Source organism: Emydura macquarii, unplaced genomic scaffold (genome assembly GCF_026122565.2).
Source record: "Emydura macquarii macquarii isolate MOO-44397 ecotype Brisbane River unplaced genomic scaffold, CSIRO-AGI_Emac_v2 contig_3401, whole genome shotgun sequence".
In the NCBI taxonomy this organism is placed as follows: Eukaryota; Metazoa; Chordata; order Testudines; family Chelidae; genus Emydura; species Emydura macquarii.
Window position 1 is genome coordinate 93,474 of NW_027133538.1, and position 25,826 is coordinate 119,299.

A 25,826-nucleotide genomic window follows, 5' to 3' on the forward strand; every position below is an offset into this window, starting at 1 on the left:
GCGAGATGCCTGGAGCAAGGGTTTAGCGCTAGCCCCCGGAGATCCCGGCCGGGGCAGGGGTGAGCGCATGCGCAGTGCAAGGACGGGAGCTCGGCGGTGCGAGGGCACAGATCCCGTCGAAGGACCTGCCCCGGGATTGGGAAGCGCCAGTGAAAGGGGCGTGTCCCCGTGCTGGGGGCGGGTCTGTCCAGTGTGCTGGCGGCCCCGCCCGGCTGCGCGGTGGTGTCATCGCCTGGCGGCGTGCTGATTTGCATACGCGGTGCGCGTGCGTGCGCGAAGGGGGGGTTGGGGTCGACAGGCGCGACGCGCGCGCAGGCGGGGGTGTCGGATCCAAGATGGCGCCGTGCGGACGTGTCCGGAGACGCTGGCCGGGCCCGTTGGCGCTTGTGCTCCTCTCGCTCGCGGCCGCCGCCACAGCCACCGTGCAGGGCGGCGGGGAGCCGGCCGCGGCTGGCCAGGGTCCCCAGCCGGGTCTTCCGGCGGGCGGGCCGGGCCCCGGCGGACGGGGGCCCCGCGGCGGCGGTTCCGGGTGGAAGCTGGCGGACGAGCCCGCCTGCCGCGAGGACGTGAGCCGGGTCTGCCCCAAGCACAGCTGGGCCAACAACTTAGCCGTGCTGGAGTGCCTGCAGGACGTGCGGGAGGTGAGGTCGGGCCGGGCCAGGCCAGGCCGGGGGCAGCGGGGATGGGGGATGGGGTGTGCGTGTGCGGGCGGGCCCCGCCGTGCTGGTGGGGGGTAAGGTCAGGTCGGGACCGGAGGAGCCCGGGGGGCGGAGGCATGAGGAACCGCGGGGGGTCTGGCCGTGTTCCGCGCCTGCTGTGGGGCTGGAAGGCTGCGTCCTGAGGCGAGGCGGGGCCGGGCTGGGGTGCTCACACCGCTCCCCATCCGCCCGTCCGACGGAAAACCGAGGTGCTGGAGTCACTCCCGCGTTCCTCTCTGTGAGTTGCAAAGGGCGAATGCCGCCGCTGCACTGGGAGGGGGCGCGTGCGCGGGGCAGCGCAGCGCAGGTAGCTGGGGGCGGTTTGTGTAGTGCAGCTGGCAGGGCTCGAGCCCGCTTTTGTCCGGTAACTGAACGCCGCGCGCGGTCCATGTTTGAAGCTTTGATCTGTGCGAGCTGGGTGGGGAACGTCGGCCCGGGCGTCCGGGATCCTGCCGCTCCCAGCAGCCATGGGCCTGCGGGTTTTTTTGATAGTTTTAGGTAACATCCCGAGTGTAACCGTATTTTTCTGGGTCACAGAGTTCCGGATTGACAGGGTCTTTATTAAACTAAATCACGGCAAGCTACCGTTCGTGCTGCTGGGTCCTTGTGTCTTAGTGTAGGTACTAGAGTTGGGGAAGGGGAAGGTATGTGTTGCATGTATTTGAACCATTATCTAGTAAATGTAATTGAAAAAAGTGATGCCCCATACTATTAAATTGTCTCATGCCCTCTTTTGGGTCTTTACCCTGTGGGCTGGGAAGGAATCCCCTTTCTCCTCCAAGAGTACAGCAGTAATTGATTAGTTGCCTTATAATGGTTCTCTTTTTCTTTGAAATGCTGGGTATTAGACTGCTGTTTGGAGTCAAGGTACTGGAATTGAAGGATCTGTTCTCTGATTCATGTTTCACTTGATTTAATGCAGTGGTCCCCAAACTGTTGGCAGAAAAATCCAGCCATGTGATAGATTCTTGTTTGAGTGAGAGAAGAACCTGGTTGCATTGAGTTCTCAATTGAACAAGCTTTTTGTCTTATGTAATTTACAGTTATAGTTTGTAAAACGGGATTGATTACTCAACTGAACTCACAGAAATATAAGACAAACACCATAAGAAGCAGCACTGGAATGGGTTACTTAGGAAGGTGGTGGAATCTCCATCTTTAGAAGTCTTTAAGGCTTGGGTTGATAAAGCTCTGGCTGGGATGGTTTAGTTGGGATTGTTTCTGCTTTGAGAAGGGAGTTGGGCTAGATGACCTCCTGAGGTCCCTTCTAACCCTAATCTTCTAGGATTCTATGATATCACCCATGGACAAACACTTTTCACAAAGCGATCACTCCATATCTGACTTTTCAGTCCTCATTCTCAGAGGAAACCTGCACAACATCTTCAAAAGATGACCCTGGGAGCTTAAATTCATAATTTTGCTAGAAACTAAAAATCATGGGTTTAATAAAGACACTGGATTTACGGCTTATTGCAACAATCTGTAACCCAGTCATCCCCCCTTTTTTGTTCTGTGATTTGAGGTGTTAGTTGGCCATTTCTCCTTGTATTGTCTGTTACAGTATGTGTTAACTACTTATGCTAAACAAACTGTTCCACCTTCTATTTAGCTGTGACATTCTAATGACCTTTTCCAGACCTGAAGAAAAGCTCTGTGTAGCTCAAAAAAGCTTCTCCTTTTCACCAACAGAAGTTGGTCCAGTAAAAGACATTATCTAACCCACGTTGTCTTGCTAATTATAAGGGCTATCATGCACCATGGCATTTCTTCTGACTTGCCTAATGAGTTGTGATGTATCAGTGTGCTCAGCATTCTTATGTACAGTGTGTTTAACCATATTCTGTTTTCTTTTTGTTTTCCAGTTCTTAAATGGCCCTTCACTTTTTAAAAAACCAATGGCTCCTTTTTAATCTATATCTTCAGGTCTTATACTACTGCTCATCACCGTAATATCTCATTGCAAATGCTATTGATTTTTTTGTGGAAGGCGAAGTCCCTAGCAGACACTTTGTGGAGTCTCTGGTTTTGCCTTTTTGGAGTAAATTCCCTGCTTGGAGTGGCTTTGGTGTTTTGTTACAGTTTTTATAAAAATATTTTTGAGGGGAAGTGTTTGAGTAGTTGGGGCACTTTGATTTTTAAAAATCAAACAATATCTCCCAGTGCCTATAAAAATACTGCATTCATAGCTCTGGAGACTGAGGAGGTTTGTTTCAGTGTCCTTGTGTTTTGGAATTTTACCTCCCAACCCCTGCTATTGTCTTCTGGCTGTATGATGTTCTCAGCCCTAGAGATAGCTAGCTGCAGTGGTTCTTTACATATGTAGTTCTGTACATATATGTAGCTTGGAACACTTTGAAGTGAAAGGTGCTAAATAAACACATTACATTTCTATCCACCATGTAGCTACAGTAGGAGTTGGTTGTGCCAATTTCCCCACAACACTCTGTTAATATTAGATTAAAGGTCTTGGGAGAGCTACCTTAAGGGAGTGGTGGTGGGGGAGTGGTGAGGTCATTCTTTAGATGATTTGTTCAATCTTTGGGGCCTCGGCTGAGAGATCCAACAAAAATGTCAGTGAGTACCAAAGGTTATGGTGTTCTGTAAAATGGAAATATTTTTCCACTAAGAACTGTGCTCATTTCTCATTGGTTATCAGAGCTAGCAGGTATCAATGACTTATGGTTAGGCTGATTGGGGTGGGCAATGACAGTGGTCACTTCCTAAATAAAACAGAAAAACCCCTAAGATTCTGTCTCTCCTCAAATTTGAAGTTTTTTTCTATTTAGTTAACTGTCTTTCAGGGTTAATTAAAAAAAATGACAGGTCTCAGTGGTGTGAAATAGATAATGCTTTTTACAGGTTATGGCCCATTTTTTGCTTTACCGTTGGTAACTAGCCCCTTCCCATTGTTCATACCACTCATTGATGCCTGAATGGGAAGTAGTACAGCTTCTCTAATATGTGCTATCTCTGAGATAGACACTTACTGCCTCTCCCTTTCGCTTTCTTCAGTGTTTCTGCTACTACCATTTCTGCTTTCTTCCATTTCCCTTGCAACACTTCTCTTTATCTTAACTGTCTGCTGGTATTCTTCCTTAAACTCTAGTAGTGTCTGACATCTGGGGCTAGTAGCACTACAGGTAAACCTCTAAATTGGATAACACCCACTTTGCAACAGGGCATCATAAAATCACATTGGATTGGGATTTCACTCCCCAGATACAGTTCTGCAGTCTGTAATGAACGCTATGTCCTTATTTGGCTTTTGACTGGTAAAGAATACTGTCAGGTAGTTTTTAGCTCAATAGTTAACCTGTAGAGTAATAGTTCTGATGGGCACATCGTGATATATAAATATGTTTTTGTTTCCCAAAGATTCACTAGTGAGCAGTATATTAAAGTGACGATTTGAAGGGTCTACAATTCCTTGACTTTTTGTATACTGAGAGCTTCTACAGTTTACCTCTGTCAGTATTATGATTCTCAACAGTGTTAACTGGTTACTAACCAGCAATGACTAGCATGTGGGAAGCTACGCTGCATGCATGTTTTCCTGCCCAATATGTCATCTGAGACCCTGCCGTCTGGTTGGAAATGGAGGGAGAGTTTGCGGAAACAAATGTCTAAAACTAGTCCTCTTGTATAAATTTACAGTTTTATTTAAGAGGCCCTACAGTGTTTGTAAAGGAAACATGCAAAGTGGTGCCTGCACAATAACTATTTCTAAAACCTAATTTCCTACCCCTTTAAAATTTTGGAATCCTGAGCCCAGTAAAATAGCTAGATTGCAAAGTCTTTGGAGGAGATGCTGTCTTTTTATTGTGTACAGTGCCTAGTACAGCAGGGTCTCAGTCCATGAGCAGAGCCTCTAAGCAGTACTGCAGTACAAGTAACGAATAAAATTGTAAAGGCAATCTGGCTGCTGAGTACCAAGTAGGTTATAGTAACTTGAAAGTGATCTGATTGTCTTAGTCAGACATCCTAAATATTCTCCTGAAGTGGAGAAGGGTATAATCTTTTTTAGTTACTCAGTACTTCTAATGTCCTCTTCTGCCTAGACAACTGGGTTTCATTCCCATACCAGCAAGTGGAGATGGGAACACTTTGAGTTATCCTTTAATAACGGGGGAGCTGCTGGCTCATACATCAATGTGCTAACCCCAGCATGTTGAACTAGCTTCAATGTGACCTTGGTTTTTTTATGATGTCTAAAGATAGCCTGAACATAGTGGTTTTTTTAAATATCTACTTGTTTCTTTCCTTGAAGATATCCAGATTAGCAAGTCTTTCTTGTTTTTGCAGCACAATTCCATGGAGACTAGAGAGCTAGAATGGGAGCTTTCTCGGCCCTCAATTGATGGATTGGTTGTGTCCAGTCTCTTTAGAGCCTTCAGTTGAAAAATTGGGGGTGTCTGTCTCCTTCAAAGATAGCTTTTCTGCTAAGTGGCTGTTATGAATGTGTCAAACAGGTGTTAACAAAAACAATACTCTGAACCGGTGACTGAAAATCCCCTCCTTTCTCTTCTGCTCATAATTCGACTCGGCCCCCCACCCCTAGTCCTCCGGGGGGTCCATCATCAGCAAACACATTTCTAATGTTTTAAAGTATAAATACCTTCATGGGGAGAAAACACTGGATGTGAAAAGGCTCTTTAATCAAGTGGAGAAAAGCATAACAAAAACCAATGGCTGGAAAGTGTAGCCAGAAAAATTCAAATTGGATATTAGGCACACATTTTGAACAACGTGGGTGATTAACCATTGGAACAAACTACCAAAGGAAGTGATGGATTCTCCATTTCCTGATGTTTTCAGTTCAGGACTGGAGCCTTTTTGGAAGCTGTGCTTTAACCAGACACAAGTGATTGGGCACACTTCATAACTGTCAGTGTTTCCTGTGCCGTCTTAGACATCATCCTGGCCTGTAAGAGGAGCTTAATATTCTTGGTGTTAAAAGCATGGCTTGTGTGTATATCTGCTCTGGGAACTAACTTGATGGAATTGTCATCTTACTGTGCTTTAACATGTACAGAGCATTAAAACATTAACCAATCCTCATAGCACCAGTGTGGGGTAAGTATTCCCATTTACAGATATCTACTCTGAGGCAAAGAGGTAAAGTGATTTGCCTGAGACCAGACAGCAAGTCAGTGGCTGAACCATGATTAGAACTTGAGAATTCCTGACCTACAGCCCATAGTCATTGCTGTATAGTTACACTGCCTCCTGAGATGGGTAAAACAGCTGGCTGTAAAAGGGAAACAGTATAATCAGGTCTAAGGACTTGTCTATAGGGCCCCCACAGTTTGCGCTGCAGGGTGTGAATTGTAGTGTGCATTATTGTGCTGTAACCCCCAATGTGGCTGCTATGGGCACGAACTAAAAGGCACCTCTTTAAAGAGGACTATGTTAATGTGAACTAGGAACTTTTTAGCCCCTTTCTGCTGTGTTCATGTGCGGGAGTTACAGCACAGCATGGAGTCCAAACTGCAGGGCTGTGTCAACATAATGTGTTTGTTTCCACCTAAATAAATTTCAACTCCTTAAACCATTGAGAATTAGGGCAGGTCTACACTATCGCTTAAGTTGATCTAACTTAGGTTACTCTGGGGTGTGAAAAAGACGCCCCCTGAGTGGCGCAAGTTACAGCAACCTCAGTGATGTCCACACCAGCACTATGTCAGCAGGAGATGCTCTCCTGCCAACATAACATCTGCCTCTCATGGAGGTGGAGTATTTATGCCAACGGGAGAGTTCTCTCTCTTCTGGGCATACAGAATTTTCACCAGATGTGCTACAGTGACTCAGCTGCATCAGTGTAGCTGCTAGTGTTGACTATCTTAGGTTCTATTTTAGGTGATATCTGTTTTACAGCAATCTCTCCCCGAACTAACACTAGAGCATACCTTAGCACAAGAATTATGTTAACATTTGTCAAATAGGCATCAACGTGTATGAAGTCAAAAGTATGGAATAAATATGGAATTGGAGAAGACCTAGCTCATTGGGGAGTGATTTTTAAGAAAACTTGCATAGCACGGACACTTGCCATTAGTTAGTGTCTGACTGGTCATAGTTCAATTTAGTATAGTAAATCCAGTGTCATTGCTTTAGTAAGAAATACGTTACTGATTAGACAATTCTTGTGGTTAGCTGGCCTAGCAATGAGATAAGATGACTGCACAAACAAGGAGTGAGGATTGTTTGCCTGTGTAGATGGCTTTAATGAAAATCAGTTGTGCAGTAAAAAGGCTATCCTTCCTGCTGAAAAGGGGAAAGGTAGTGACTTAAAGAGCAGCGTTTGCAATATCTGTCTAAATCCCTTTCTCCACCTCTATAATTTAAATGGGGTGGTAGGATGAAGTTTATGAAGAGCTCCTTTATGGCTGAATTGAAAGTAGTGTTTGACCATCTTCGAAAAAACAGAGAGGTAGGGTCCCCTGGGAAGAAAATAAGGAAAAAGGAGTTCAGGAGAAGTTGGCCGTTTCTCAAAGACAATATTAAAGGCACAACTGCAAACTATCACAATGCAAATATCTTGATTTTAGTAAGGCTTTTGACATAGTCCCACATGACATTCTCATAAGCCAACTAGGGAAATGTGGTTTAGTTGAGATTACTATAGGTGGATGCACAACTGGTTGAATAACTGTACTCAGAGTAGTTATCAGTGGTTTGCTGTCAAACTAGGAGCACATATCTCATGGGATCCTGCAGGGGTAAGGTCTGGGTCCAGTACTATTCAGTATTTTCCTTCATGACTTGGATAATGGAGTGGAGCCTATGTTTTATAGAATTTGCCAGTGACATTGAAGTGGGAGGGGTTGCAAGCACTTTGGAGGACAGGAATAGAATTCAAAATGACCTTGACAAATTAGATAATTGGTCTGAATTCAACAAGTTCAATAAACACAAATGCAAAGTGCTACACCAAGGAAGGAAAAAATCAAATGCACAACTACAAATGGAGAATAAGTGGCTAGACAGTAGAACTGCTGAAAAGAATCTGAGGCTTATAGTGGATCACAAACTGAATTTGAGCAGACAGTGTGTTGCAGTTGCAAAAAAGGTAAATGTCATTCTGGAGTGTAGTAACAGGAGTGTCATATATAAGACACAGAAGGTAATTGTCCCGTTCTGCGTGTCACTGTTGAGGCCTGAGCTGGAATACTGTGTCCAGTTCTGGGTGCCCCATTTAAAGAAAGATGGGGACAAACTGGAATGAGTCCAAAGGAGGCAACAAAAATGACAAAAGGTTTAGAAAACCTGACCTATGCGGAAAGGTTAAAAATATTTAGTCTTGAGAAAAGAAGACTTGAGGAGGTACCTGATAATTCTTCAAAGAAGTTGAGGACTGTTATAAAGAGGAAGATTATCAATTATTCTCCATGTCCACTGATGATAGGACAAGAAGTAATGGGCTTATCTGCAGCAAGGAAGATTTAGGTTAGATATTAAGAAAATATTTCCTAATAGGATAGTTAAATGATGGAACAAGCTTCCAAGGGAGGCTATGGAATCCCCATCCTTGGAGATTTTAAAAAATAGGTTAGACCAGTGGTCCCCAAACTTTTGGGATTGCATCTCCCCCTTACCTGGTCCATGCTCCCCTGGGAGCCAGGAGCAGGGCCAGAGCTGGGGTCTGGGCCCAAACTGCTGCTGGTTTGGGGTGAGGGCTTCAGCTGCATCCATGGGGCCAGGTCCCGGGGCTGTGGCTGGAGCTGCGGCCCTGGGGCCAGGGCCATAGCCAGGAGTGGGGCTAGGAGCCAAGGCCAGGGCTGCAGCTGGGGGTGTGCCGGAATGGAGATGGGGCAGAGCAGGGCTGGGTGGTGCTTCCTTCTCACCCCCATGGGGGTTGGCCCAGGCCCCGCTGCGTCCCCCTGAAGGATCTTCCTTGCCTCCTAAAGGGGCAGGCCCCTCAGGTTGGGAATCTTTGTGTTAGAGAAACATCTGTCAGGGATGGTTTAGGATGGTATACTTGGTCATGCCTTGGTGGAGGGGGTAGACTATATGACCTTTTGATGTTTCTTCCAGCCCTACCTTTCTATGATTCTAGCTGCCTCTTTTGCCTCACAAAACAGTTGCTTTTATTAAAAGGTTCAATCAAAAATCATTCATGTTCTGACTTTCTCTTTGGGCAACAGCTGCCAGTTTACTTATCTTTCTGGAACATGTAAGCTTTCTTGGGCAGAAACTTTGTTTATACAGTACCTCGTACAATGGGTGCCTGGTCCTGCTCTGGGACTCTGAATGCCACCATCGAGTAGGACTAGGGAGAGGCTGTTACTAGTGTACAGTAGAATCTCAGAGTTACAAACACCAGAGTTACAAAGTGACCAGTCAACCAAACACCTCATTTGGAGCCACAGTACGCAATCAGGCAGCTGCAGAGACCAAAAAACAAAAAAAGCAAAAACAGTACAGTACTGTATTAAACATAAACTAATAAAAAATAAAGGGAAAGGAGCATTTTTCTTTTGCACAGTAAAGTTTCAAAGCTGTATTAAGTCAATGTTCAGTTGTAAATTTTTGACAGAATAACCATAACGTTTTGTTCTGAGTTACAAACAACCTCTATTCCCAAGGTGTTCGTAACTCAGGTTCTATTGTATATGGCGTTAGTGAGACCATTACTGGAATATTGTATTCGCTTCTGGTGTCAGTACTTCCAAAAGGATGTTGAAAAAGTGTAAGGAAGGGTTCAAAAAAGAGCTGTAGGAATGATCTGAGATCTGGAAAACATGCCTTAAAGTGAGAGATTTCAGAAGCTCAGTCTGCTTAGTTTATCCAAGAGGATTATAAGAGCTGACTTGATAATGGTCTAGAAGTACCTACATTGGGAAGAGATTCTGGTAATGGGCATCCCTTTAATGGAACAGAAAAAGGCATAATGAGATCCAATAGTTGGAAGCTGAAGTTAGAAAAATTCAGATTAGAAATGAGGCATATATTTTTGAGAGTGAGGTGAATTAACAGTTGGAATTCACCAAGGATCAGGGTGTAGTCTCTATCACTTGAAGGCTTTACATCGAGACTGGATATTTTCAAGATATCCAAAAGCTCAAACAGAAGTTATGGGCTTAATGCAGAATTTGCTGGGTGAGGTTCTTTGGTGTATGTAGGAGGTCAGACTAGATGATCATAATGATCCCTTCTGACTTTAATATCTATTAGATAACAGTGGGAAAAGAGAGGAGGATTTACCCAATGAGACATTGAAGGAAACGATCAGAGCTGGGAGGAAGTACCCCTGAAGAGAAGGGAGTCAAGGAAGTAAAGGTTTCAAGAAAGTAAGTATGATTGATCGTGTCAAAGTCAGTTGAGAAGAGGAGGAGGATGGAATGAAGGTGCTGAGGATTCGTACTCCTGCATCTCAGCTCCTTAGGCAGAGGCTGACTGAACTCCCTTATTTTTTGAAGTTTTGACCTTTTGGGACAACTGTAATAGGATAGTTTAAGCCAGGTCACTATTTGCCATTGTACCTCACCTTTTACAGAGTAAAACCTTACCTTTCCTCTGCAAATTCCCATTCTTTATTGATGGTGGTCGATGAGAAGCTCCCCATGGAGTCTGCGTCTCAACTCTTCAGAATTTCAGTGGTACTTAACAGGCATCCTTTACTGCTTCTTACCCTGCCATCTAATATGGCTGTGCTAAACATGTAAGGCTAGTTTACACTGGCCACGGATTTCGGCGGCAGTCGACGGGAGATACGCAAGATATGTACAGTAACTTGTGTATCTCCCATCGACTTCCTAATGTCTACTTAGTGCGGCATCTCCATTGCACTGTGCCGAAAGGAAATGCCCTCCCGTCGATACAGCGCTACGCTATTCTCCGGGATAGATTTATGGAGTTGACTCCTGGGTTCGATTGAGCGAGTCTTTACTGCCGTTCAGTTGAACCCGCAAAATCGGCAGCTGTCACACCATTGCCAAATGCAAAGGTAAAATAACCTCTCTTCTATTTGAGATTCCCCGGTTTATATATCCAAGGATCACATTAGCTTTTTTGGCCACAGCTGTACGCTAAAAGCTTATATGCATTCAGCTGATTAACCACCACATCCCCAAAATATTTTTTAGCTGCTTTTCTGATGAAACTGCATTGTAATACCAAGATACTCTAATTGTAATATGCATTTACCAAAGAGAAAAGAAAAGGCCTTAAGCCTTAAAACTTAATAACTAGCAATCAAAGTTGCAAACTTGACAGGCAGTATAGAACAATATACAGAAAACTCATCTTTATAGTGTTGTGAAATTGGAGGATTTTCAATGTTTTAAAGTTAATTCTGTAGAAAGTATTTGGTTCTGCACTCTCCATTTGCCTGGAGATGCCAACAGAACTAACCAGCTTTCTCCATTACCCTGCTCCAGCTGCTCCTGATACCTCTCATCTCTTGTTGCCCTCCTTCTCTATTTGATCACCTACTGTCAGCGTTTTAGGAGCAAATGTGGTGATACCACTCCCCACATGCTCTACTTCAAGTAGGGAGAGGAGGGTTGTATTATCAACAGCATAGTAGGAAGACTTGAGTTAATGGAAGGGGCAGAGCAGTCTTTCTGGAATAGTTTGTGTAGCATATCTCTTACCCATGTATCAGACTCTCTTCCAGCAATGGGGTTCCAGCTGGTTATTTACTTATCCACTTTCCATTTCTTCCACATGCTCTGGGATTGTCTTGGCTGGCTGACTTTGCTCTCAATCAGCTGCTGATAAATAAGGCTGTTGTGGAAGAAATCCACAATCCTAAAAGCATAAAAATGCGTAACTTTTCAACTAAACAGCTGAAAAGTGCCAGAATCTGTTTAGTGTTTTGTTGCACTAACTTGATTGTTACATAACTTGAGCAAGGATCTGCACTCAGTGCAGTTTTAGATGTCAGCTAAAACATTGTTAGGTGAAGGGAAAATACAAAACTCTTAACTCAAATTTTGGCAGGAGAATGAAAAACACTTCCAAATATTCTGTTTTAAAATGGCATCTAAACATATTGTACATATAGAATACGTATTTAGACTACGTATTCTATACATTGTCTACATGTGTTCTGTTAATGGGATGTTAGTGGAATAACAGCCGAATAGGTCAGGCCTCTTCCCCCATCCCCCAAAGAAAAACCTCAGACATGAAATTTTTTGATATATTAAATAGGGATGAGATATAGGAGGATGTTTTGGTGTATCCAGTTTACAGAGCAGTTTTCATGTAGAAAATTATTTGGAATAGCTGCACAGATACTCTATTATAGCATTCAGAACACTTAGAAAGCTTAGGTGGTCTAAATAGAACTTCTACTAGTAACTGGAATGAGTATTTGGAATTCTCCGCTCTATAGAAAAGTGGAATTCTTGCCATAAATAGTGAGTTGGTCTGTCACTCTTGGTCAAATTAGGTCAGAAGAGTCCTTCCTATTTGAACTTTCACTCATTGATTGCTTGTTCTTGTAGTGAACTCATGGAAATTGTCTGATATACTATGTTTTAGTGTCCTGGGACCATACTGCTGAAAGTGTTTCAGCGTAAAGGTCTTTAGGCTTCAGATGGTTTTCCTTTATGAAGTTCTTCGCTCCTATGTTGTACAGTTATCCACTTTTTGTAGGAAATAGGAATAATCAATTTTGGTTTAATCCTTTTTCAGTTACTGGGGCATTGAGAATTTAATAGTTAACAGCTGTGTTTTAAAAACAGTAACTCTCCATAATGATTTACAACAATATTTCTTTTTAAACAGAGTAGTTAAAATCAGATGTCCTGAAGCATCCCATTAGACAGTAGATCAAAAAGATCATTCCTCAAAGGGTGTTTAAAAAGGTATCTTAAAATGTCCTGACATTTTCTGTGGAAATATTTTGGCAATGCAGATACCACTGATTACTTTCCTTGTGTACAGAACTGTTGTTACTTTGGATTTTAGCAGTAATTTATGGTTGAGGCAAGTTCAATTTTCTGGTAGTGGTTGTCTTGTGGGAATGGAGGTAGAAACTAGCCTAGAAGAGATCACAGGCTTGGGGTTGGGGGGTGATGTCTTATATATATTAATCAGTTTCTTGCCTCCTGTTTTTTGTGCCTGTGGGAAATGTGAGTTTGTCTTCTCTGCATAAACAACTGACTTCTTGACATGAGATTTTGAAATATTCCAGCCATTTTAAAACTTTAGTGATAGAATTGTATGTGTCCAGATTTTTCACAAGCAAGACTAGTAAGCACATACTGGCAGAACTCTGTGTGTTTCTTCCCTTCCCTTCCCTTCTGGAGTTATTTCTAAAGTTCCAATGCTGGAAGTGCTTCTTGCCTTTTCTGTCCCCTATATTTGTTTGACAATCAGTGATAGGCAAACCAAAGTCACACTAGCAAAACTTTCCTTTTGCAAATAAAATAGCAGTTCAGGCCCTTCCGGAACAGGAGCTATTTAGGTTTAATGCAGGGAGGTTTTCTTTGCAATTCAGATGTATAGGAAATCTCCTGAGATGCCCTCTTGATAGTAATAGTTCGTAAAATAAGCTCCGTGACAGGGACATTAATGGGAGGGGTGTTTCTTGTGTACCTGGGCAATTCAATCGATTTACATTTCCACCTGCATGGGACTAGCAGATTAAATCTGCAGAGGGGGCTTGGAGAGCCCCTCTTCTGATTATACAATCATGCAGTGGTCCATTGCATGTGGTGTTACATTTGACAATTGGAAGCATGAAGATCAGGACAAATATACAACTTTGGCAAAGTTTATTGTTCAGGCTTGAGAAAGTTTGTAAAAAATTCTGTACTCCTAAAACTGCTAGGCTCTGGACTGCAGGTTTAGTCATCGTCAGTTAAACTAGTATTTAGAGGCTTTCAGTTTGTATTCAGATCTCCACCTTTCTCATGCTTTTCAAGTTATAGTGACTGATTTCAAAGTTAACATGTTATCTAAAACACAGCCTAATTTAAAATCTCATAATTGTAAGCATCTCAGCTGGGGAACTCAGTTCAGGTAACTAACTTTTTCCCTTAGGTCCTTTGACACGTAAATGAGAGAGAATCCTTTCTCAAACAGCTGCTTTAGTATAAGAGTTGGCCTGCACACAAACTTGTCCTGAAATAACTAAATCTATTTAGTATCTATAAATCTAATCATGCATCTGACGAAGTGGGTTTCTGCCCACAAAAGCTTATGCCCAAATAAATTTGTTAGTCTTTAAGGTGTCACAGGACTCCCGTTGTTTTGCTAAAAACAGACTAACATGGCTACCACTCTGGGATAAATCTATTTGAATTCACACTTTTTGGTATTTTGATATAAGCTTGTGTGGGTGGACATTCTTAGTTCAGAGTAGCTGTCTGTTTTGATGTATGCAGTGTAGTTGTAGCCATGTCGGTCCCAGGATATTAGAGATGCATGGTGGTGTGAAGTAATATCTTCAGAAGTTAGTTCAATAAAAGAGATTGCCTCACATCATGTTGTCTCTCTTGATGTATAGCTTTTCTGAGCTAAAAATGTGTCCATACACAAGCTTACATCAGATTTGGTTATTTCAAGACAAGCTTGAGTAAGCGAGTTGAAGAATTGCCTGTTTGTTTTCAGTTCTAGAGTGCTAAGGAGCAGCAATAATTACTATCATTTACAATGGTTATTGGTTTGACGTTGAAACTTGATCACTAAGTCGTGGTTAATAAAAACTAAGTAATGTTCAGAATTGTGGTATTAGCCAGATTCTTTATGGATTTTTCACATGACTCAAGTGCTACTGTCTGCAGACATGATCCAGTGGTGTAACATGTTAATTATAGCCGATACAGCATGTGCCTGTCATTGGTGTATATATTTTAATTTTAGAGTTTTTACAGTGCACCCAACACTTATGTCTGGTCACGTGTACAAATCTTAAATAAAAGATTGAATAATCATGGCTTGTAAGATACTTTATCAGGCTGTGGGAAAACAGTGAGGTCAAGAATCAAGAAATGAACACAGATCCTATACCAAATCACCTGACTTCACCAGGCCATGTAAGATCTGGATCACAGGAAACTACATTAGAACTTCACATGGATGATGAAGTTACGTGCTATACAAATGGAAAATGAAGGAGAGCTCAATATGCAAATATGGAGAAGACATCCAAACCATGGAACAGTCTCGTGAACTGCTGCCCTCTAAGATCCTTCTCCCAAGGGACAACATTGATTTATTCCATGTCACCAGAATGGGTGGATGACAAACTTGGATGTTTACCTTTTAATGTTGCCTTTTAAGTTGTCATACAAAAGTTGTTCCTTTTGCAATCTGTCATCTTGATCTTGTGAGAGACGCACTAGATTCCTTAGTATCACAGCATTATAAATGTTCCATAACAGTAGAGTTCTGCACATATAATCTTGGAAACCAGTAGTGTCTTTAAATGGTTAGAGCCGTAATATTCTTCAAAATAGCCTGAATTCATCTGGTGAAAAAATGAGGCATAAGTTATGTTTATATGCTTCCCGTCCATGTAAATGAACATGCTTAATAATGTATTTGCTAATAAGAGATATATATTGTGCATAATTATCTTGTACTGTACCTCTGAATTATATTATCTTCAGGTGTTGCCCTTTCAGTCCATCACTAGATCTGAGACATTTTGCAAATCCAGTAAATGCTCTACAAGTAATCTTGATGAGCTCCTTTTGTCTCTAGTTTCCCAAAAAAGGCTGGCTGTCTTAGGCTCTGTGTTACTGGATTTAAAATGGTGCTTTGACTTTATTTTGGAGCAAAACTGCAACTTACTAGAACGCTCTAATTTCTTTTGGCCTAGTAGCCACGTATCCAAGAACAGCAATATTCTGTATTTGTACATAATGCCTAGTGAGATTCCTGTCTGACCGGGCTGTGGTCTGGAATAGGATAGTGCTGGCTTGAATAGCTTGTCTGTTCTTAGGCATTATGTTCAGGTATTAGTAGGTGCTGTCCAAGTAAACATTGCCTCCCATTGTTCAACAAAAGTAATGAGGGCTCCTTCCTCTTCTCTATTCTGTAGTTTTAGCAATCTCAGATCTTGTCTATGCAAAAATTGCACCAGTTGAACTAAACTCATTTAATTAAAGGGCGGCAAACATAAGCATTGTACGTGGATGTATTTAAACTTACTATATCTATTTACAGTGGGTGCTTAAGTATGGATTTAGGATCCTAACTTTTTGGAACCCAAATTAGAAAACTGTGGCCTAGTGAAAGTGGCAAACGGCTAATGAAACAAGTAATGTTACTGGAATGAAATTTAAATGTGCAACTTCTGATTAGTGGCTTTTTCCATAAGTTTCCTATCAAGCATGGTCCGGAGGAATGCACATAGGGTCCTGAGCATTAGAACCTAGAGATGCTGAGCTTTAATCTTATCTGGCTGTGCCACCGAGTCACTCTGGGACCTTAGGCAGTCATCTGACCTCTCCTTTTCCCCATCTGTAAACTGAGGGTGATAACTACTTCTACACGAGTAGAGGTTTAATGTTAAAATGTTTTAAATATATAAACAGCTACATAAATGCTGAGCATTTATAGCTAAGCAGCAGTGCAAGAGAACCATAGACTTCATTCTTCTCCTCCCACCCTCTCCCAAAAAGGCCACCCCAATCCTGTCAAATTAGTGGCATGCTCCTTCTCTTCTGGCTATGGAGTAAAAAATCTAACCATTCTGAAATTCTTGCCTCCCTGTCATATGTTAAGTCTGCTCCAGGAGGAATTGGTAGTCAGATGCTCCCTCTGTTACATGGTTTCATTGTATATGAGTACCATATGCTTCACCTTTCCTTTTGATCCCTAGAAGATGTACTCTTAGGGCTAGTCTGCACTTGAAACTCTACAGTGGAATAGCTGCAATACTTCAGTGTAGCCACTCACTACAGCGATGGGAGGGGTTCTCCACCTCACTGAGAGGTGGTTGCTAGGTCAGTGGAAGAATTCTTCAGTCCATCTAGCATGTCTACACTGGGGTTAGGTCAGTTTAACTACATCACTCACAGGTTTAGATTTTTCATACTCCTGAGCAATGTAGCTGGGTTGATTTGATTTTTCTGAGTGCAGGCCTGGGCTTGCTGTTGGAAGACACTGCAGACACTTTGACTAGAATCTTTTTTTATAGTATGTCTGATTTGAATTGCAGTGCTGTAGCCACTTCTCCTTGTCTTTTTTTAACCCTTTCCCCAAAGTGGAACTTAAGTAGTGGCCACCCTTGGCTGCACTGAAGGATGGAGGGTAGCCCTTCTTAAAATTGAAACAATTCCTTTGGATTTTGTAATGCTGCAATTGCAGTGTGCTGCCGTATTCAGCAGCTATCTCCTTACATCCTTGGTTATTTGAAAACTGATGCGCCTTTCTCCCCAGTTTCCATACGTTTTCTGCAAGTACAGTTCTTCATTGATCTTTTCATTAGGGTGTTGCACCAGAATCAATCTGCTCACTTTTTGAAACTTTTGTATGTTAGTAGTGAACTGAGAACCTTTTGACTATGCCAGTGTATAAAATTGCTAATGCCCTACTTGAATTGCAGGATGACTGTCAAAAAATTGCAGCTGTGTTGAGGATAAACCATGGCAAATTGCAGAAAAGTAATAATGGACCTTATTATTTGCCATAATAAAGTCCATTATTACTTCTCTGTGATTTTCCACTGGCTCGGCTTCCATTCTCAGCCCCGCACATGGTGGGGGTCCTGCTATCAAAATTGCAGTGGAAGCCTAATATTATGGAATCCACAATATCGCAAGTGAAGTAGGACCTTAACCATTACATAAATGTATTATATGTACATGGAAACATCTCTTCTTGGCGAGAAAGAGATACAGAACTGTCAGGTATTATAACAGTATGAAAAACCACATGGTTAAAAGTATTAGTTGGCCGTCATAAGGATACTGCATTTAACTGTCTAAGAAGTTGGAAGAAAGTTGCTGTCATATTTAACAATTTAAACACAATAAATCTGTACCAAAATGTATCTGAGACAGTCAGACTGCCAAATGCCTGTCTACTAATGGAAAAGTTTTTAAAATAGCAAACATTTCAGCCAGTCATTTCTTCTCATAAAAGTAAATTATTATGGATAGCTAATCTTTAGCTGAGCATTTTAAATCCCCAAACAAAGTAGCAGATTAATAATTATGCATTAAGTAATTACTCTAGTACATATACATTTATCCTGTAAAATAAAACAACCTTTCTGTTTGGTAATTGGATGAAGTGCCCACAAATATTCTAAGGACCTCAGACACACTGTCTGCCCCAAAGAGCTTCTGATTGTTACGGATATGTCACAACAATTGAGTGTCAAAAATGGGAGAGGGAAGAGAAAGGAAGGATGAGTGTGACAGGAAGATCTTTTGGTTCCAATAATGTAAAGTGTATGCCTTGTTGGTTCCATTTTACAAGATTTAAAATTTTTTTAGGAGCATAATAATTGCCATACTGGGTCTGAGCAGTGGTCCATTTAGTCCAGTAACCTGTCTGTGAGACTGGCCAATACCAGATGCTTCAGAAGATGATATAAGAAACCCCGAAGTAGGCAATTATGGAATAATACCTTACCCTATGAAAAGCTTCATTCTAACCCTGAATAGCTAGAGGTTGGCTCATGCTCTAAAATGTGAAGATATCTATCCCCAAAATGCTAATATTTACTCCTATAACTCTGGATATTCTTATTCATATAATATTCAGTCATTTAAAATAACTCTACTTGTTGGTCTCAATTATATCTTGTAGCAATGAATTCATGGGCTAACTGTCTACACTGCAAAACAGCATGGCAACGAGTCTCAGGGTCTACAGACTTGGGCTCATAGGTCTTGCACTATTGTGTTAAAAATAGTGGTGTAAATGTTCCCACTTGGGCTCTGAAACCTATCCCCTCGTTGGGTTTCAGGGCCTGAGGGGAACCTCTACGTTGCTATTTTTAGTACCATACCATGTGCTGAGTCTAGATCCAGGCTCTGAGACTCCCTGCTGCAGTTTGTGGAATTTTATCTTTTTATGGATGTATCCTACGTGTCTACTTGTCAGTTTTGTATTTGTCACCTTTTAATATAATTGAATGTCCCCTTATTCTTGTATTATGAAAGGGTGAGTAGAAGTTTTTAGTTTACCTATTCTATATTTATTATTTTGTATGTTTTTATTAAGTCTTTATTAAGTCCCAATCTTTTTAATATCTCCATGAGTTGTCTCATGCCCCTGATTGTTTGTCACCTATCTGAGCCAATGCTATTTCTGCCATATCCTTTTTGAGATGGGGTGACAACAATTGAACACAATATTCCAGGTTAAGGCATTCCATACATTATTAATATACTGTATGTTGTTGTCTTTACTTCCCTCCCTCCCTTAAGGATATGACAGCAGAAATGAGTTTTCAGAGGGGACTCAAATGAGGCAAGTGAGATGGCTTCAGGTATAACAGGGCAGTGTCAAAAATCACTGAAGTGTCTGACAGGAGATAAACAGGGCATCAAAGCTGGCATCATTGGCAGGGTGGTGAAGGAATGGGGATGCTAAAGGAGACCTGATTAGATGCCAGCAGGGCTTTCTCAATGTATAAGGCCTTGAAATCAAGTACAAGAAATTTGAATTTCTACTGCCCATCAAAGTCAATTAAATGATTCAAACAGTGTGCAATGGTCAAAGTGCCAGATCGGGATATTTTTGGAGGCAGCATTTTGGGGAAACTGGAGGACATAGAAGCTGATTGAAAAAGAGGAGGAGTTTGCAATAAGTCAGAGTGAGAGATGACTAGCATGTGGACAAGCATTTTAGTAGTTGGGACAGAATGTAAAAGATTGGTTTTTAAAATCTTTTAGAGGAAAACATGGCAAGATTTGGTCGTGATTTGGATGCAGAGAGTGCCCAAACAGTGGGGAAACTTCAGAAGACATTAAGTTCCATTCCTGCCACACACTAAATGCTCGGAGTGAATACAGGATTGTGTCCATAGCGGTTAATGGGGAGATATGTACCGAGTTCTAGCTAATTACTTTGCTATTAAATCTTTGCTTAGTACATGGGAGACATCACAAATTACTTGCAGATCATAAAAAACAGATTACCAAGATTCCACTGTATTTTACACTTCTGCACATTATTGATACCTGGAGGCAATCACTTTACTGTTTTCTGGTGAAAATAGTTTTATTTTCATATAATTGGAGGCAGGGTGTAATTTATAATTTAAAATGGGGTTCTTTACATGAAATTCAGGTGAACAGATGATTACTGGAGACTGCGGGTAGAAGGAGTCTATAAGAGTAGTTGCAGTTATCTATCGTTATGCACTGTTTAATCTATTAGTTGTGGTCTGTTGGACTATTAAACAGGTGGCCTTACATCTGCTGTTTACTGCTTTTGTATTAGAATCTATCTGTGTGTTCCATACATGCCATGTAGAATAAAACAAGACACAAATATATGCACTTTTCTCCAAGGAGTAAATGGGCTAAAATAACTAGCTGCTGCAAAGATAAATTGCCACATTGACCAGTTGACCAAACTGTCATAACCATAAAAACCTATTTTTGGCTGATTTTGTTTTTTGTGAAGTTCCGAAGACCAAAGGTTTAATTGTATATTAAAAAGCCAGTAGGCTTTTTTAGTTTCTCTCATAATCATAATATTTAAGGATAAAATCTTCCCACTTCCTGATGTGTTTAATCTAGATTTTATTCAGGGATTTGAAATGTGTTTGGGTTCTGTTTGCTAATTATCATAGTAAAAAGCTTAACTGTTTGTAGTCAGCACAACAGTTTATGCCATTGTTTAACATGCTAGTACCTATAATTTGCTAATGGAAATGCCTAGCATGAATACGGTATAACCAAAACTGAATGGATCAATCATACCTTAATATCTGTCTGTTCTTTAATAGATGGCCTGCAGCTTCCTCCCTTTATGCCCAGCTTCAGTGTCATTGAATTTACTGCAGAATTAACTAGAAATTCTAAGACTGAAGCTGTCTGAACTGCTTATTTTTCATGTGTACACTCAACCTACTGCATCATATGGTCATCTTCTTTTAACACCACTTACATCAGTATAATAGTATCAATAAAGTAGTATTAGTAACAACTATTTTGGCTTCTGTTGTGACCACATGTGAAGTCAGTTTAAGGGGTTAAATGCTCTGTCAAGCAGCATAATATGTTGTAGCATTTAAAGGCTTGCTCTTTTCCCATACTCTGGGTGGTATGGTATACAAACCCTACTAAGGGATATTGGGACAGTGACATGCTTTGTGAGAAGAAATGTATGGTATTTGAATAGCAACACAAAGGCCACAACTGGAAGCTTGCAGGTGGAAATGGTGCCTGTATACTTAAATGCAAATGACCTGGACAGATTGCACTAATTAAGATAATACAACCCTTACAAAAAGTAGGTCTCTCTAAAAAGACTACACACAAATCCCCATCGGCTGCTGCTAAAATGGTCTAGCAATTAATGGACTGACTGAACAGATACTTTACACTGTACCTTGGAGCCTGCCAAAATTGAGACTGGCAGGCTGCCAGAGGGATCAGGTTGCAGAGGCATGAGCAATCCACTTACAGTGCCTAGCCACTAGACCTACAGAATTTTCCCCAGGGGGCAGATCACAATAGGGATGTTACCTGCACCCACCATGATGGAACACACAGAGGGTTTATAGGGAGGGAAACAGTCTTGTAGATGGGTCTCAAACTAGATTAATGCTATATAGGTTAGCCAATGGGTAGCCAGTGTTCATCTTGGAGCACTGGGGCTATGCACTTTTGCCTAATCCAAGAGATAAGCCCCTGCCTTCTGCAGCAGCTGGAACTTCCAGGGTCTTTCAAGAGAAGCATCATAATATTAAAGTAATTAGCCTGGAAGTTACCAAGGTGTGGATCACTGTTATGAGGGGATTCATTCTTAGTCAGATGATACAGTCTGAATGTCCTGGTAATAATTTCCTTTCATCTAATTAGCTTGAATTGTTGAACCTTTCCTAAAAAGCAGCATTTTAGGTAGGTATTTGTACACTTTAAAACCCTGCATAAGCCTTTGGGAAATCCATTTACCAAGTTTTCCTGATGGATTTCCCTTCTGAACATAACCAAAATAGTGTTTTCTTTCTGAGTCAGAAACACAGGCTTGGTATAGCTCAGAACTATGTCATGTAGGGCAAAATGAAATGAACAGTATTGATCAGTTTGATATTCAGAACCCTGTGTCGATCATATACTTTGGTTGTGAGCTTTTAAGGGCAGGGACCACTTTTGTGTTTGCACAATACCTAGCACAATGTGACAGAGGCACTATTACAATACAGATTTACCAATAGCATGCTGTTGCTGCTGGAGGAACCTCTGAGTGGCAGAGACAGGTTCTGAAGTTATACATGGAAGGAAGAGGACGCAAAAACAGACTGGAAAAGAGCAAAGTAGCAGATACTGCCCTTTTAGAGCAGGACAGAGCCTACAAAAACCACCTTCTGTTCAAGATAGAGGGTGAGGTGTCAGATTTCAGACCCCTACTAACTAGAGGCAGACGAGAAAGAAGTTGCTCCCAAGCCGGGTCTAGGGATAGCACCTGAGTTTTAAAATGACCTGGTATTCTCTCTGCACCCCTTTCCCAGCATCTGGGGATGGCAGGAAGGATTGGGATTCTCACCAGCATATTACATCCGGACTTCGTTGGTTAGCACACCTCCTCTGTCTCATTGGCTTCTGCCTGGTAGGTATGTGGTAACACTTTTTCTAGACTTGGGTGCCTGTTTGAGCGCCCATAAGTGTTCATATATCTGTTGTCTTCTTGAAAATCCAGCTGTATAATATGGTATGGAAAACCTAGAGTTTTAGCATGGATAGATATAAGAATGGGTGTTAGTGGTTTAGCTGAATCACATAACGTTGTGTTTTCTGGGAAATGGCTTTCAGTGATGGCCAGCAAGCCCCGAATGGAAGTAGACAGTGTTTCATTACTTTTACTTTTACAAAAAGGCGCCCCTGTGGTGTTTCACTTCGAGCACTACCCTGTGTATGATTCCTACCCTTTGCACTGTTTACATTATTTTTCCATATCAGTAGTCCTCAGAGAGACTGGCTCTCCCTGTTTGTGCTTGATCTGTCTGTATGAATTCCAGTAAGCAGTTGCTCTAGAAATGGAGACTGTCATATTGAGACACCCCAGATGTAACTAACTGGCCTTGGGGCCTGGTTACATCATCTAAAATGGGTTCCAGGACTGGACACTGGGGTGCTGGAAGGCCTGCAGCAGGAAAATGGGAGATCAAATGTAATCTGAGAGTAGTGGATTGGGTGCTTAACAGCTGGTGTTTGTTGATGTTCCCTATGGCCCCTCTCCAGCTGGGTCCTTCAGTTCATACTTGAAAAGAGATGGATGCAAGCACAAAAGCTATTCAATGACGTGTTCAACCCATTGTGGGACATGTCAGATTTTGACCACACTGCAGCTTTGTCTACAATTAAAAGGCTTCATAGTATAGATGCAGTTTATACCTGCAAAAAAGCCATAGTACCTGTATAGCTTATACCAGTTTCCTCAGCAAAGTAAGCTATGCTGGCAAAAAGTCTTTTTGCCGGTATAACAGCATCTATACTAGGGCTTTTGTCAGCATAGCTATGTTGGCAAAAAACATCCCAAAGCAAGGGATCTGCCCCAGTAAAACTTCTAAGTGTAGACCAGGCCTAAGGCTTTAGTGCTTAATATTTCATAAAAACAAAGATGGATGGGTTCATAGTAAAATGTTAGGATTTTCTTATAGAGAAGGGCTCTGGACTGTATATGAAGTTCATCATCATGGTAAATCCCAAAGGGACGTTGCAGATCAAGTGCTACCGGGATTGATTTCGGCTATGTCCTTAAGGTGATCTGGCTGGATATTCAGCTTATGTCCACCACTGACCATTTTATCCTACCGAAGATTTTGGCATCCGCGTGATTGCCAATCATGTAGTAGCATTCCTAGTAAACCTGCTTTGGAATTCGTTGGTCTTCTGTTCTAATAGGCTCAACAGATGTAGACGCTCATATGGCATCATGACATCAAGCCTGCCACAAACGAAGCTGCAGATCTGTAGAACCACAGTTATACTAACTCTTTTACAGAAATGAAACATGGGCACAGTGGAAAGCTTAAGAAGGCTGGAGATAGATGTTTTCAGTTTACATGGTCTGTGTCAGCTGCTCCATATTAAGTGACAGGACAAAATCAGAGATGAGGATATTTGAAGCCAAACCCAGCAACTACCTCCATCAGCACTGGTTCATTTTCAGAAGCTTTCAGAGATACGGACATACAGGGAGATAAATCTGGCCAATTCTATGAGTGTTGCTTAAACATTTCCACGTAATTGAAAACTGAACTCTCCTGTGTTTTTGAGGGATTAAAAAGAAATTTACTTTTATTTTAAAGGGCAGACCACTGGCAGACAAATTATTAATCTAAGCATCACTATTCAAGAGCTATAAAAACTGGTGGTCCACATCTTTTGGTATATCACTGGTTCTGTACAGGACTCTGTTAATCTTTTTTGATTTAGATGTACAGGATGCATGGGTGCATATAAACTTTTTTACCATTTTGGAAGTAGTTGCCCAATAATAACAGTGCAGTTTCTGGTAAGTAATTACCCAATAACTACCAGCCAGTTGCACTCTGTGTGTCAAATTGGCAGAGCCTTGCAGCATATATTTTTAAATCTGCGTAAAATTTCTAGTGGGCCAGCCCTGACTTAGACCACTTATCCTGGCCTCCCAAATAATCATGCATCATGCTGCAGCTGTGTCCTTAGACTGGGTAATAGGAATTTAACTGAGAGGCGTGTTAAGAGCTTGCCACCTGCTTTTTGAGCTGCTCTGTTTCAGCTGCAGACTGAGCTTCAAACTGGCACACAAAACACAGTGAATCTCAGAAGACTAATTGTAAATATGGTCGGGGAGTAGGGCATCTCCCTTTGAGAAGAGATTTCATGTCACAAATGTGAGTCTGTAAGTGAATGCATTGTGGTATATGCTCATGCTCCCCTTTTGTGCAAATGGTAGATCTGTTTATATAATCTCACACACTTTAAAAAAGTTTGAATTAATAAAGCTAGACTAGAATATAGAAAAGAGTGAGGGCTTTACAATCTTGCTGATGATTAGTATGCAGGTCAGTATCTGGAGGTTTTGAATTCTAATGAGGGCCATGGGAGTCTATTGTCCATTTTCTGAAGGTAGCCAGTCTAATCTGTCAAACTGGTAGAAATGCTGTTACAATTGAACAATTTAGCTGTCTTTTTTTAACTGACCCATCTGATCAATGTTTAAAACTGACATTGGAACATCTAAATGAAATTAATAAAATGAATATTCTATACCTTGTACTTTCAGATTTGTGACTGAGCCAGGAATGACAGGCTCTATGTCTGGGAGGGTAGAGATGAGTTAGCCATACTGGAGGGGAGTGGCTGGACTGGGCATTGCAGGCTCTTTGAACTACAAGTGTGAGGAGCATCTGGTTCAGAACACAGATAGTATAGGTGCCTGGGGTGCTGGGTGGACCTGAGAAGGAACATGTTAAGATACTGGATTTTCCTGTAAATTTAAAATCTGGTTGTCCCTGTTTTTGATTCTATAAAAATGTCACCACCACGAAGATGGGAATAGAATTGAAGAAACAAATATAATTGCTTGCTGTAATAATATAACAAGTTTATTCAAAACTCGGTTTTCCTTTTCTCATCTTATTTACTACACTTTTGTGTTAGATTTAAGATAAAGCTTAAAATTTCACTGCTTTCTCTTCATTTCAGTACTTCAGGACGTAAAAGAAAGTAGAGGTGTGGTAGCCAATTAAACTTCATCTGGGCTGCTATTCCATATAGCACTTCTCTTCTGACCCCGTAGATCTGCAGAATGATGCAGTTGACTAGGACAGCATCAATTTCAAGCTGTTGTCTCTCGTCAGAGTATTTGGGCAATCAAGCAGAAGCAGGAGAATAGGAGCAATCTTCTCCTGCGGGAATTTCTTATAAAAGAATTTAAAGTGCAAGTCTGAGGGAGAGAACAAATTCCTGCACCAAATTTAAATGCTGGTTGCATGCCCTTTCTTCATAGATCTGATTGGAGTAGCTCCTCCAAATAATTTCTGGTTCT

The 25,826-nt window shown here is 41.5% G+C and overlaps 1 protein-coding gene across 1 annotated transcript in view; it reads left to right on the forward strand.

Moving 5' to 3' along the window:
- The first annotated feature begins 296 nt into the window (after positions 1-296).
- GLG1 (golgi glycoprotein 1) overlaps positions 297-25,826 on the forward strand; it is a 153,314-nt gene continuing 127,784 nt past the window's right edge. The window contains exon 1 of the mRNA XM_067534416.1: positions 297-641. Coding sequence (XP_067390517.1) covers positions 336-641 — 306 coding nt within the window. The 5' untranslated portion in view covers positions 297-335. The remainder of the gene's footprint in view (positions 642-25,826) is intronic.